The 14,475-nt window shown below is 37.4% G+C and overlaps 1 protein-coding gene across 1 annotated transcript in view; it reads left to right on the forward strand.

Moving 5' to 3' along the window:
• LMBRD1 (LMBR1 domain containing 1) overlaps window positions 1–10,394 on the forward strand; it is a 73,531-nt gene extending 63,137 nt beyond the window's left edge. Inside the window, exons 15-16 of the mRNA XM_082300188.1 lie at window positions 8,199–8,290; window positions 8,451–10,394. Of these exons, the coding sequence (XP_082156314.1) occupies window positions 8,199–8,290; window positions 8,451–8,570 (212 nt within the window). The 3' untranslated portion in view covers window positions 8,571–10,394. The remainder of the gene's footprint in view (window positions 1–8,198; window positions 8,291–8,450) is intronic.
• Window positions 10,395–14,475: the final 4,081 nt, after the last annotated feature.

A 14,475-nucleotide genomic window follows, 5' to 3' on the forward strand; every position in this document is an offset into this window, starting at 1 on the left:
TCACTTTGTCCAAGTTGTACAGATCTTTGTTTCTTGTAAGCAGCTTCTTGACTTGGCCAGTGTCTGCTGAAAGCAGAATATACTCACTGGCATTGATAAGCTCGTTAGTCTTGACCTTTGTGAGGGAAATTAAAGTAGTCTGATTTCCTGAGACTTTGCTTAATTATAGAATCTGGGACTGGATTTAAATACACTTACTCAGTTCCACCCATACTTGAATTTTTTTGAATACTTTTAGTTCTTTACATGATTTTCTTTCCTAGTTTACTTTGATCAATGGAAACAATGTGCTGATGCTTAAAGCTAGCTTTCTGATGTACAGAACACGAGTTGGTCTGTGTAAATGATGGCTTTGGTTTGTCATCATCAACACATTGCAGTGGCTATCTCTGAGTCATGGTCTCCTTTCTTAATAGAAAAGAGGTGGAAAAGGTGTTGATACACTGTCCTGTGCTAACCTAGTACAAGTAGAAGATGGACGGGATATTTCTTAAATGCGAATATCAATATGATCAAAACACTTAAGTGGAGTTGTATTAACTGTAGATGTACATTCAGGCCATTCAAGTGTTTTTATAAGTGAAAGAAAAGTTTATTTTGTAATACTCAACTTTAAAAAGTTGGATTTGTGAAAACAGTTTATTCATTGTTTCATCCAGTCAGCTTTAGAAATTGGAAATGTAATCCTTGCATTGGAATACCTGCCATTTTTAATACCTCATAACAAAAGTTATGAAAATAAGTAGATGCTGCTCTGTTCTGTAATCAACCACAGCATCTTGACAAGTCAAACTTATTTCAAAGGTAGGAACTAAACTTGTAAATACAAGTTCTCTTGTTTTTAAGGATATTAGACATGGGCAAAAATAGATGCAAATAACTTAAGATAAAGGTTGGTCAAGCACTTGCAGTTGGAATTGCCTTCTTTGGTTCTAGGGTTTTATGTAAACCAGTGAACTGGAACTAAATGCAATCATTGATTTGTCTCGTCATTTTATTTTGTTCCATTTAAACTGAATAATTCTAACAGGTGTTTTTCCTTAAGCATAAAACAAGCAACGACCTTTTAATGGCTGTGCTGATAGATAAGCTTATAGCAGTCTGGTGTCTTATTGAATACTCAGATGTTGTAGATATGATTTCTACTTACTGTTACTAAGTAAATTATTTTTTTCTTTCTGAGATGGTAGAAGAGACCTGATCTTGTTGTAACAGCTAATACTTTAGGCTTTAATGGGTAGTGTTTTCTGTAGATTTGTTTCAAACTAATGTTTGTCTTTGTCCAAAGGATAATTTCACTTCCTGGAGAAACACAAGGCAGTTAAAATGCAATCTTATAAAAAACATATTCTCGAGTATTTACAGTTAGATATATGATTTGTGGGGTTTTAGCATTATGTTATCTGCTTTCATTCAGCAAAGCTTCTCTCTTTACTCCTGATATGCAGGAGGTAAATCTGTTTTATACTCAATGACAAAGGCCATAATAGTGTAACTACATGAAACAGAAGACAAAAAAAGAGCAGGGTACATTTTATATGTCAGAGTATCTTTGTTTAGTTAAACATCTCGCACAAAAGATTTGTGTTCTGGTTAACTTAAAAAGCTTTTAAAGTAGTCTTTCAGGGGCAGCAAGTTTAATATATTTGTTGTAGGAAAAACAAGCTGTAGTTTTCAGTGTTCAATACAGTTGGGCAAAAATATCATTTGATGACTGTTTTCCAGGGCTAATGACAGCTGAAATGTCAGGTCCACAATTCAGTTGAGCATAAGGTAAAACAAAGGATTTCAATTATGCGATTAAGGCTCTTGCAGCAGGACTAATGTTTTGAAAACTTGGTACAGGTCTAGCTAAACAGGTTATTGGGATTTAATGTAAATGAGCAATGACTCAGCTGCAAGCCTGAACTAGGAGGACTGATAAACACTATCTGCCTCTTTCTAGACAAAAAAACCCCTACTTTTTAAGCATCACGTGCTTCAAATGCATAATTTGCTCTGAATCCCCCTTGGATTCTCTTCCTTCATTGAAGAAGTGAGCCTTGCCCAAGGCCTGTTACGTGCTGGATACAGTCTATCTGCTGGGCCTTTTTTGTAGACCTGCCCTGACTTGGAACTACATGTGAAGTAGGAAAGAAAATAATTATCTCTGTTTCAAAGGCTTTAACTGAGAAGGTCTTACTTTCCTAACTTGATCTGTACCACCTTCTAAGATACTCTTGTTACTTAGAAGTCAAAAAGTTCAGGAATTCAGGCTTTATTTTTGCCTGAATAAAGACTAGATATAGATGTTACTCAAGCTGGAAAGGAGCCCCAAACACAAATGCCAAAACAGGAGCATATTCTATTCCTCTTCTAGAGAAATGCAGGAGGCATGCAAAGCAAAACCACAAACAACTTGCCCAGAGCCCTCAATATTAGTAATTTGTATGAACATTTGTATGACCATAGGTTATTACTTCCAAATTGTTGTTTTAAATTAATTAATTTGAAAAGTTACAAAATGCTTCACATAAAATAAGGACTTTAGTGGGGCCTTTCCAGTTTCCCGTTGCTTTAGTGAATGACCTTCCTAGTACTTTACTATGAATCTATGCTTATACCTAACACTTTTGAAGTCCTCTATAACCATAAGAACTCCATATAGATAAGCACAACGGTGCATGTCTGACCACAGAAAGCCCTGTTTGGCACCTGTTAACAATATGAGTAGCTAAGGGCGCTGTAAATATCTTTTTGCAGCACATAGTTCACTGACATGCAGTTGTAGATTCATCAATTCCCACAATTTTTTTTCTTAAAGGAGGAGGTTTTGATAAGAATGAAAATAATAGGCTATGCTGTCTATTGCTTCCTTGTAGAATTTTGCATCCATGTTAATCCCTAGAGTATTGCCTTTGATGTTTATCACTGGCTGTATCTTTACAATAAGAATTGTTTGCCTCTAGTTACTTAAAAGTAAGGTTTTCAAGGGAGAGTCAGAAAATGCCTTTTGGAGAAATTCAAGTTTAAGCTGCCAATTCAAACGCGTGAAATAACCATTATGGTTTGTGTTTAAACCCATGTGGCTAGTGTTTGTAATTAACCTGAATTGTGTGTTTCAAAAGATTTCTAGTTTCAACAAAAGCATTGAGAATACTTTTTCTATCAGTAGGCTGATGAAATGCTTTATTGTTTCCCTGTAGAAACTGGGCATTATCTCTTTGGAATTAAAGTGGTTTCAGACCTAGCTTTTGGCTAATGCTGTACCTTTTCACTTTATACATGGACTTATAGCATTAGTATTTTCATCACTTGAAGGTACTTAAAATCAAGTCATCCTTTAAACTTATGAAAAATGAGATTAACAGGTTTAGCTCTTCAAATCTTATTAAATGTTTTTCACCTAGTCTGTTAATACATGCAAATCTTGGCACCCTCACAGAGTCTCTGTAACCAAAGTGATATAGAAACCTTATAGGTGGGTGAAATTTTGCATTATAATTCCGTAACTGTGCTAGGATGAACTCCAAATCTAAAATGGCCAAAGGAGGACTGATGCGCTCTTGGAACATATAGCGGGAAGTAGTGAAAACTCTTGCTATGTTTAACTAAAGTTTGTTTGTGCTTGGTTATAAGATCCAGAATGCTCTTTCTACAACTAAATCCTGCTTTCATACATAAATGCAAATCCTGTTCATACATGTCACTTCATTTAAATTTGACTACTGGGAAAAAAAATGTGGCACCCAGATCACTCAATAGGACATTATTTTCATTATTTAGCATTTAGAAACTTTGATTAGTGACTTTTTCCTTCTTTCAGCACAGAATCTTGGAGGATCTTACTGGAAGCCTCCTTGTGTTATGAAGCCCTGCTAGCACTGATGGGACTGATTCGCATGGATTACATCATTTTTCTGGCTGTCTAGTTTTATATCAGGTTGTGTTTGATTTGCGGATAGACCATGAGAAATATCATACACAACTTACCTGTAGCTTGAAGCACTGAAAAAAATCGTTTGCTTTCTAAATAACTTGTCCCAAATAGCTTTTCCAGGCTCCTCATTAGTTCCTGGTTTCCAAGTTCCTGGCTCCCCCTTAGCCTGCTAAATGTTTTCCTTTGTCAGGTTTTGCTTCCAAACCTACTGAGCAGCTTCTGTTAAATAAGATTGCTTTTTGGACTAGACTTCATCTGGCTAGACTTTTGGTCTCTACAGGTCTAATTTAGGTGCTATCTCATTACCACTTCCAGCTAAGCAAAAGAAGCCCGCACCAAAGCCAGACAACTGGGATGAAACAGCAGGCATCTTTTTTTGCTTGTATGTTAGACCTAGATTTTAAAAGATTTTAGATAGCTGCAAACTGTTGTTTAACATCTGAGTGATTTGATACTCATGCTTCTGTAGTGCACCGTAGTACTTCAAAGTGCTGTCAGTTTGAAGTGTTGGAAGCTTAGTGATTCACATCTCTTTAAGTGGGGAGTTACTGTAGCTTCATACAACCAGTTGGGAAATATTTTCAGATCCCTGCTAGATGTGAGTGGTATGTGTTCCAATATGCTTTTCTGTCTGATGAGGGATCAGAGGTGGGATTTTATTGTTAAGTTAACCTTGAAGCAAGTGGTGCTGAAGCTGTTTAATACTTGCATTTTTGTGAAAGCTGAATGAGTGATGAATGAAATCTAAGCAATTTCTGGGAGAAGTTAGCTGAGAGAAAGATAACTGGCATGGGATGCCACAATCCAAAAGTTGTAAAAGCTTTGTATAGGAGATTAATTTTAGCTTGTGAAACCAGAGAAGTAGCAGCAGTGCAAGAGCTGGATTGTGAAGTGTGAAGACAGGCTCAACAGCTGAATGAGGCTACTATTAATTGTGTGTGTGTGTATATATATATATATATCTCACAGCAGAGAAGAATATGGAATAAGTGAGGATGTGCTCAAATAGAATATGGAAAAAAACACTTGTAGAAATTGCTGAGTAAGGGGCAATTAGGCATGTAGTCATTTTTTCCTGTTTAGCCAACAAGAAAAGAAAGAAATACTGTCTTTGTGGCTGGGACAGCTGTTGCTGCCATTCCATGAATCTGTTTCCAGAGGAAGCTGGAAGTGATATGTGAAATACAATCTTTAACATATACTTCTGTGGACTTTGGAAGTACTTGAGTGAGCTTAACTATGAAATATTGATAAAGGTGTTAGGTTGTGACATGATAGATACAAAACAGGGAAATTTTTAATATACCTGCTAAGATCCTCCTGTAGAGACTCCTGAAGCTTGCTTTGTCTCAACAGTTTGATCTGTGGCCAAAGCCATACCTACAAACTTCAAGCAGCAACTGCCTTTTGCAACACAGCTTTTGAATTATTGGCAACAAAGCTGTATGAAATAAGTATTCTTGGATACCTGAAGATATGCCTTCAATAATTTAGGGTCTGAAATTTTGCAGTGCTTAGATGTTCAAGAACAGTAAGGATGCAGGTTTTCCTTTGGAAGTAGTTTTGAGTGTATTTTAAGTAAAACTAAGTTCTGCTTGAGCTTGGGGACATAGATTTCATCTGTCTTTGGATAACATTCTCACTTTGGGTTTTCCATCAAAAAATACCATTGTTACTTAGATTTGTATTGTCTCAAGATCTACCTTCATGTAATGACTTTGAGCACACACAGGACCTAAGAGGTAGTCTGGTCCAACCCCCAGGTAGGGGGCAAGGAGAGCAGGTTGCTCACACCCATCCAACTGTGAATGTCTCCAGGGATAGCTGCTTCAATATTTACCTGTGCTAATTGTTTCTCCTACTATTTCATTGGAATATTTCTTGTTACAGTTCTGTCATCTGTTGTCCTGTTAGTATGCAGGTCTAGGAGGACATCTGTTTAATACTTTGTATGTCCCCACTAGATAGCAAAGGTAGCAGTAAGACACACCTGCAAATACCTTTACTTCAAGTTGAAAGGACACATCTTCATTGTCTGCTGTGTGCTCTAAGCTGTTGCAGTGGTCCTCCACTAGATTTGCTTCAATAAGTCAGTGCTGCTTTCATACTGGGCAGCCCAAAATGGCACCATGCAAATGCTGTTTGTCACAGTGGAAGAAATGATCAGTTCTGTGGACTTTTGCTGCCTTCCAGATAGTGAAGCCTGATATTCAGTTACATTTCTGAGTTAGAGATGAACACTGGTAACTCTATGTTGTTTGTCTGTTGGGAGATGAGGTTGCTTTCTGCAAAGTTGCATTATATCTGGTCAACCCTCAGGCTGCACTATTGCATAGTGTCACTTTGTTTCAGGTACAGGCCTTCTGTCTCTGTCAAACTTTGAGAGCTGTTTCAAGGGGCTTGAAAAAAAGTCATTTCCTAAATCTGACTATGTAGTGTGTTGGACCTCTGCTCTTTATTTCTCCCCAGTTTGATCTGTCGATTTACAGAGGGTATAATCTGTTTCATTGTCTAGGTGATTAATGAAGAGGTAAAACAAGTATACAGTATTGACTTTAATTTAATGCCAATGTTTATAAATTACATTGCTCACAACAATTTGTAACTCTTCCCTAAGAAACTGTTTCCTTCTACATGCTTTTTGTGAAAGCTCATTGTGTTTTGAGATGCATAAAAGACAGACTTCACCAGTAAGTTGTTACAATTTGAATTTTCAGTGCACAAAATCACATTTTAGGCTTTAATACTTGGTTTTGAACAGAACTATCATTGTGATTAATCTTAAACTAGCTAATTCACTTCCAGGAAGAAGCCTTAATTTGAAAATAGTACATTGAGTGTAACTGTTTCTAATTTACCATAATGAAAAACTTCATCAGTGGACTCAAAACAAAAAAATAGTTGACTCTTCTGGTAGTAATGACTACTAGTACTTGTTATTCTTTTTTTTTTTTTCAAGTTGTTTTGTCTTGAATCCTGGCTATTTGACTTTATTCCTTGATCAGCACTACAAATGTACATGGAATATGTTGTAATTTTTAAATGGTGGAAGGTATCTATTGAAGATGATCTTGGTAGCTTTCCCTGTGTACTTTTGTTCCACGTGATCAAGATGTGTCTGTAATATTCACATTGATCATTCTGGATAACAAGTAGCTATCTTAATTCAGGCTATTCATTATAACTTATTCTAAATTGAGTCATATGGAGGAATAAGATGATGAGAAATGTCATGGTCAGCCTATTAAGTAACATTAGTTCAGAAACAATAGCTAAAATTTAGTTACCTCCTCTTGTGACATTGCATAGAAACATTTTCACAAGGTCAAACTGTTCCAAAATATTTATCATCATCTATTTAATCCAATTATTATAAAGAGCCATCTGAAAGTCTTTTAGTTGTTTTTTAATTCAAGCAACCAGCTGGAGAGCTGCAGATGGTATTGACAATATTGTCTGCAATTATGAAGCATCTTCACTTTACTGGCATTTCTTACTTAGATGGCTGCTAAAAGTGAGCTATATAGCTATATAAGTAGTGTATCACTCACAACTTTAGAAGGCAGGAAGTCTGTATTTCAACTGTACCTGGGGAATATTTCCAAACCTGGGATCTGAACTGAGGGACAAACAGGCAGTTTCTGGGTTGCTTACTTTCTCTAGTTTACACGTTTACACACCAATTCCTGCTCTGAAATGGGCTCCAGGTAGGATTTGAAGCATAGTGTAAAAAACAAAAGAAACCAACCAGGAAATATTTTACCTTAACATGAACTCAGTGCATGCTCTCCCTTGCATTTGAGATTCATGAACTGGTCTGTGTGTCCTGCGACTCAATGTTGTAACTGACTTTTGATTTTTTACAAAGCTTATGTAATCCTGGTAGAGACACAGTTTTTCATAGTCCTGAAACATGTTTTTTAATGCAGAATCTGCTTTGTATGGCTGTGGCTTATATAAAATGAGAAGCAAGTTCCCTTTTGGACAGATTCTAGTTAATAATTGACACATCTGCATGAGAAATTGTTCCCAGTAGTAATGGAGTTACTTGTGTAACTTGTCGCTTAGTGTTACCTGTCAGAATCACTCTACTGTACAATGAGTGTCTCTTTTGTATACCTTCTTGCTACAGGAGAGTAAATTAGATTTAGTAGACTGTAATCGTTCTGCAGAGCTAAGTACTCTCAATAACTGCTAAAATATTATCCTATATATGGTATTTAGCTGATTTTTTTTGCTGTTGTTCTGTGTTAATCAGTACTATTTCCTTTCAATTTAGATCAGTGTATTGTCACTCGGACGTATCTCTTTCTTCATAAATTTTGGTTCTTCAGTGCGGCCTATTACTTTGGGAACTGGGCATTCATTGCAGTAAGTACTTTGATTTTGGAGACCACTGAATCAAGTTGCATAATTTAGAGTAGTTGTCATTGCATCATTTGCATCACTGCACTACAATTTGTTTTACATATATTGCCCTTATATGCCCCTGAACTGAATAAGAGTAACACTTTCTACTTTAAATTTGCAGGTCTTTTTAATTGGATTAGTTGTTTCATGCTGCAAAGGCAAGAAATCAGTCATTGAAGGTGAAGTAGATGATGACGATTCAGATATGAGCGATGATGAACTGTCTGTTTATTACCACTGATAGCCTTTTGCCTTTAAGATGAAAAAATATAAAGTTACATTGAGTCCTGCCCACATGGAACTTGTATCCAAATAAGCATCTTTGCACCTGTAAAATTAGAAGAAATAAGTGTACTCACTTAAAGGGATAAAAAAACCTGAATATCACTTTGAGTATCACTGTTAAATGAGAACAAATGTTGAAGCCGAGTTTGAATAATATATAGAAAATACTGTTTTATGATTAAACATATATGTAACCTTCTGATGTATAATTTGATGAACTGTTGTAACTATTTCATAATTCACAATGCTTTTCTGTTAACTTAGGTTTTCTTAAATACTTTCATGCCTAACTTGTAGGACTTTTTTATTCATGGATACTTAGCTAAAATCCTACAAAACAGTGCAAATATTGGAGGAAAGATTTGGATGATGTTTACACTCTCAGAAGGGCTTGACTTAACTTCTGCATTAGTTTTGCTGGGGTTTTCCTATAACACTATAGCTAACAAGAGACTGTCTATTAAAGTATGCCAAAAAAACCACATTTATTTAAATGGTGAGTTTCCAGTCTTGAAAAAGAAGTCATTTTCATCCTGTGGTCTCCACTGAGTTACATGGGAATCCTCAGGTAACTATGAGGTGGCTTTTGCTCTCTCAAAGGAAGTCATTAGTCGGAATTACAATATTCAGCACTGTTGCAGTGTTTTAGTACAGTTCAGTTCTGAAACTGCCAGGTGCCTGATTTAGTCATAACCAATGGAATAATTAAGAGGTGATTAATTTTTACCTTATTTTTCTCTTTAATGCCAATTGTCTAGTTTGAAGTTTTCTTTCAATATTTAATGTGAATGTTGTCAATTTGTTTACAAACTAATATGTGTATATAAACACAGTTCAGAAATATTTTTATTTGTGTTGTCTTTGTAAATTAATCCTATTTTAGCTATATAGCTACTGAGCTGTATTTCTAAGGATGAAAAAAATCTTCATATATCCTTTGACAGACTCTGAAAGAGAAAATGTTTACAAGGACAGGTTCCAATAGTTTTAAGGTTCCAATGCCACCTGAGGGACATTATAGTCTATGCAAGCACATGGAAATGTAATTAGGTAGTCTTTTTTATAGGACTAATTATTAAATAGCTATTAGAATGTAGGGTAGTTATTAATATTATGTCCTGCTTTCATGTTTGCAAACACTAAAAACCAAGACCAATCTGCCTCTTTCTGCAGTACTTCAGAACAGCAGGCTCTCAGGAACTTCTGAATTATGATTTAGTTTCAGCATTGGAGGTGGTCTTAGGTGCGTTTTGTAGTTAGTGCAAGAACACAGGGAACTGGTATTTGGACTACAGGAAAAAAAAAGCATGATGTCTTTTAACAAGCCTTCTGTGCCAACTGCACCAATAAAAAAAGTGTTGGTGTGGCAACATGGAAGAATCACACACTGAATAAGCTGAGTTGGAGAGGACCCACAAGGATCTTAGAGTCCATCTCCTGGTGTTGCAGCTTGATCATAAGGTGAAAATATGCAGTCAGGACTGCTCAACTAATATCAGTCAGTCTGTTTGCTACCAATATGACATTTGAAAGGATAGAAATGTATTCAAACACAGAGTATGTACTGAAATTTGACTAGACAGTCTGAGCTCTCTGACTAGCATTAGCTGAATATTATTTAAACATGACAGTTGGGGAAACTTGCAAGGAATTAGTTATAAGAAGTTCACATAATTCAAACAGAAGGTGAAATGTGATGTTGACTGTCTGGAAGCTGCATCCAGAGCATAGCAAGAACTTGGAGTATACTTTTTTGTAGATGCCCTGGTGGAAAACTTACATGAGCTAATTTAAATAAAGTTGATTGCTCAGATGCCCTCCTTTCTTTGTGGGTTTTATTCATTTTTCATCTTCAGTTTTAACCAATGGTAAGTGTCACTTCCTCCTTACAGGTTTGTTTGTAACACAGTTTTGCAGAGTTATATCCATTCTGCCTTAACTTTGCCCTGGGAAGATCACTGCTTGTCTGGGGAAGATTGTCAGGAAGGTGTTGGTTTTGTGCCACGTAGCTGCTTCATGCTATGTGCAGGCTTAGGGGATCACTGGCCAAGATGCCTGGCCAGTGCCTGGGTATATGTTGCTATAGGTCTCTCCTGTTTCTAGCATCTCCTTAATTTTCAAGAATTCCTTCCCAAACCAGTCCTGTTTCCTGTCTAAATAGTCTATATGCAGAAATACAACAATCTACCTTTGAAATGGTGACTTTGTCTTTTTAATTGGAGGATTCAGCAAATACCCTTTTTTTTAAATCCAGGTATTAATTAAATTTATAAGCAGCCCATTGTTAATTGCAGCTATCAAGAAGCAGGCTTCTGTAGGAGAGTTCAAAAGTTATTTCAGACATCTGCTGTCACCCTCTGTCATAGAAGCTGTAAATAACTGCCAGCATTCATAATTGGAATTATTCGTCACCTGCCATGTCCTCACTAAAATTTTTCAGGAGTTCAATGAACCATTTGACTGACAAGGTTTTAAAAGATTTTCTATGCACTAATGTAATTGTAATGAATATACACTCAAGAATTCATCTCTAAATACTTCATGTGATGGAAACTTGACATTTTTAGGTGTACTGTGCCTTTAAAATGAACTAGAGGTGGTTTTGAAGTTTACTGTGTGAACTCTGTTTTTCTACATCTGTTATCACCCAGTCAAGAAACCTAGCAGTGAAATTTAAGACAGCCCTGACTTAAAATACTTGGCTTTGATCAATACTTGCAGGAACTTTCAGGAAACAGAACTTCCAGTGTATTTTTCCTAGTTGCCTCTTGTGCAGTCTTAAATACTTGCAAATAAAATGATTAATTACTTTCATCTACAAAGTTATAATGCTGCTGTAGCAGCGCATCTCACTCATTTAGCTGTTAGATATGAAATGATAGTCCAGTTTTCTGCAGGTTTAGGAGCAAATTTGAGCTTCGCAGTCATGTTACAATAGTGTTCTGCCTTGCAAGCAAACATCTAACATCTTCAGTTGTGTTGGAACCCTGGCTTTAGAGAATTTAGGTTTCTGGGATATAATTATATATAAGTGTAACAATATGGAGGGTTTGGGGTGTGGATTTGTTCCTTCTTCATTTCTCCTTCTTCACAAATCTGAGTGCTCTGTTATTGGGTCAAAAAACCCACACTGTGGACCATGAATAGATAGCTATTGGATTATAAGTAAAAATATATTACTTGGTATTTCATAATTGGTTGATTTGGACTTTAAAAGGCCTTGAAAGTTAGAACTCGGGGCCATTTTCCACCCTGCCAACTAAGAGGTACACTGTGCAGCTGTATTACTGATAAGATACAATAAACAACTAAGTCCGAACAAGAATTCCCAATCTCCTGCATCTTAATTCAAACTCTGAGTAAAAGAACTCGAAATTCAGAAACCAAGTAAGCTAATACCTGGTGCCTGGCCAGTTGAGAAACAGAGAAAATTAATACAATGGAGTCTTTAGAGATCTGTTTTCTGAACCGAAGTCACTTAAAGGCATCAGAATTGTTTCACTTCTTTGTTTAAATGAGTGATATTTCAAATCCATCTCTGAAGCGTGAGCTTTCAAAACTTCTGTAGTGCCATTGTCAGACCTGGCTTTTTTACCTTTGTTGTTGCACTTTTCCAGTTAGCTTCTACCATGTTGGAGGCTCATGAACATTTAGAAACTAGAGTGCCTTAAATCTTGCTGGCATGTCAAACAAACCATGATCACCAGGAATATGTTGGATAGAATTCAGCAACATGTGACAAATAGGTCATCATTTTGCTACTTGTACTATAGTGATTGGTAGTTTATCCGGAGTTACAGGTCATAAGTACCATAAAGCCTGTAATTGTTTGTTTGTTCCATAGCTGAAGCTGAGAGAGTGCTGCAGATTTCCTGCTGATTGTCAGAAACAAGTGAAAAGCCTTTCCTGGTAAAGATGAAAAGAAATATCTGCTAGCTTTTTGTATTTTCTGCTTTCATTTCAGGAAAATGATTGCAGGGTAGGCGTGAGATTTTACACTGAAAATTTTAATCTACTTCTGGGTAGAGTGTACCTGTACCAGAGCCACGCTGGATAGGATGGTAATGACAGGCTCAGAAAATGTGACTATTTAAGCTGAAAGCCAATGAACCTTTTCAATGTTTGTGGTTTGCTGCTTGAAGCATGAGCTCTGGCGTGCCCCAGGTCAGAGAGAGTCCAGCTGCGTTCTTCTGTGCGTTGCTGAAGTGACTTTGGCATCAGGATGGGTGCTGCTGGCTGGGCTGGCTAGCTGGCTTCTTTGCAGAGGGAACACGGCAGGAGCCGATGGGATCGGCTCACGTTAGCTTGGAGACAAAGGAAGAGAGAGGCTGTTCTGGTCTGGCTCCTAACAGGTTTATTGTTAGAAGTCTCGCAACCCGAACAAGCTGGGCAGGGATGGAATGCCATGGGAATGCTCCCCAGAGGCTTGTCCTCAGTTTTACAGAGAGTTTGAAAACCGCGGTGAAAGGGGAAAACAAGCAATGAGTTACAAGCCAGGGGGAGGATGCAATTCAACAAGAACCACTGGGGGAAACCGAGAGGCGGGAGTTACAACAAAGAACCAGCGAACAACCGAGTAACCGGGAATTTTCCCGAACCGGGGGAGGTGGCTTGGACCCGGGCTCCGCCCAGGGGTGTGGCTTAGGCTTCTGAGCCGCCCCTCAACCCACCCTCTGAGTCTGCCTCTTCGGGAAACTCGATCCAGGGGATGGGCTGGGATTGATTGGCATCTCGCTGCCCCAGCCCCGCAGTGGGCTGGGTCACTGCAGCAGTTTGCCTCTGAATAATCAGTGTAGGCGTAACAATGCAGTTTCTTTGAGATGTCTTCTACTGCTTAGAAACTGTATTTCTTGGGTTTTCAGCTGTTATTTGACTTTGTCAACACAAGTTTGAGTTGGACAGTTTGAGTTGGCCTACAAAAATTTTGAAAAGCATTGCCGCCTTGTAGAAACTATTATGTGGTTTATCCTAAAATAATGCTAAGTGCTGTTAGGCATAGCAGAGGTACAGTTGAGGTGTTTAAGGTAACTGATGTAATGTAGAAGGTGACTCTTCTGATGCCATGAGGATTTTTTGCCTTTTCTTTTATAGCCCTGTTATACCTTTTTACAACTTCTGTGTTCTTAGTGCTTTTTGCCTACATTCTTGGACTTGTTTGTTCAGCTAGGAGACTAAACATTTTAGAAGCTTCGTAGTTAGGGATCAGTGTGCCCCAGACCCCAAGGTCCTCTCCAGAACACATTCTGTAAACTAAGATAGAACCATCCAGGGCAAGGCTCCTTGGGGAGGGGGGCTCACTCGAGCCTCTCATTGGGGAATCTTTGATAGATCTGCTAATTAGTAAAACCTATAATGTTATACCAGATCTTTTGGAGGTGTGCATTTTTGCGGGGTGCATTTCGGTGCATTTGACCTGGACGTGTGCACCTAAAGATCCTTAAAATAGATATCAAGGTAAAATCCCTTTTCCCCTTCTAACTATGTTTGACTCTTGATTTTAAGACCAGGAAAAGGCATCACTTCCAGTAAGTAAGCAGATATTCAGCCCTTATGACTGCACTGATACAGTTCTGGGTATGGGTAGGGAAATAAAGCACTGCTTCTGAGATAAAGCAAAGGAAAAAAGATTAATCCCTTTCTAAAATTAGCAAAATAATTTGAAATACTCAGGCTGTAACATTTTTCAGGATCTTAGGTTAAAAATTATAGTTCATATTGAAAATACTTCTTCCATTAGTGTAGATCTGTTCTCTTGTAACCTTCTGCAAGGTCATTTTTCTTGCAGATAAAGCAAAGAAATGAAATTGAGAATCAGTGTATCTTCTGCAAATGTGTATTTTGACCGTACTTCTCAAAAGAAA

Source organism: Coloeus monedula (genome assembly GCF_965178545.1).
Source record: "Coloeus monedula genome assembly, chromosome: 2".
NCBI lineage: Eukaryota > Metazoa > Chordata > Aves > Passeriformes > Corvidae > Coloeus > Coloeus monedula.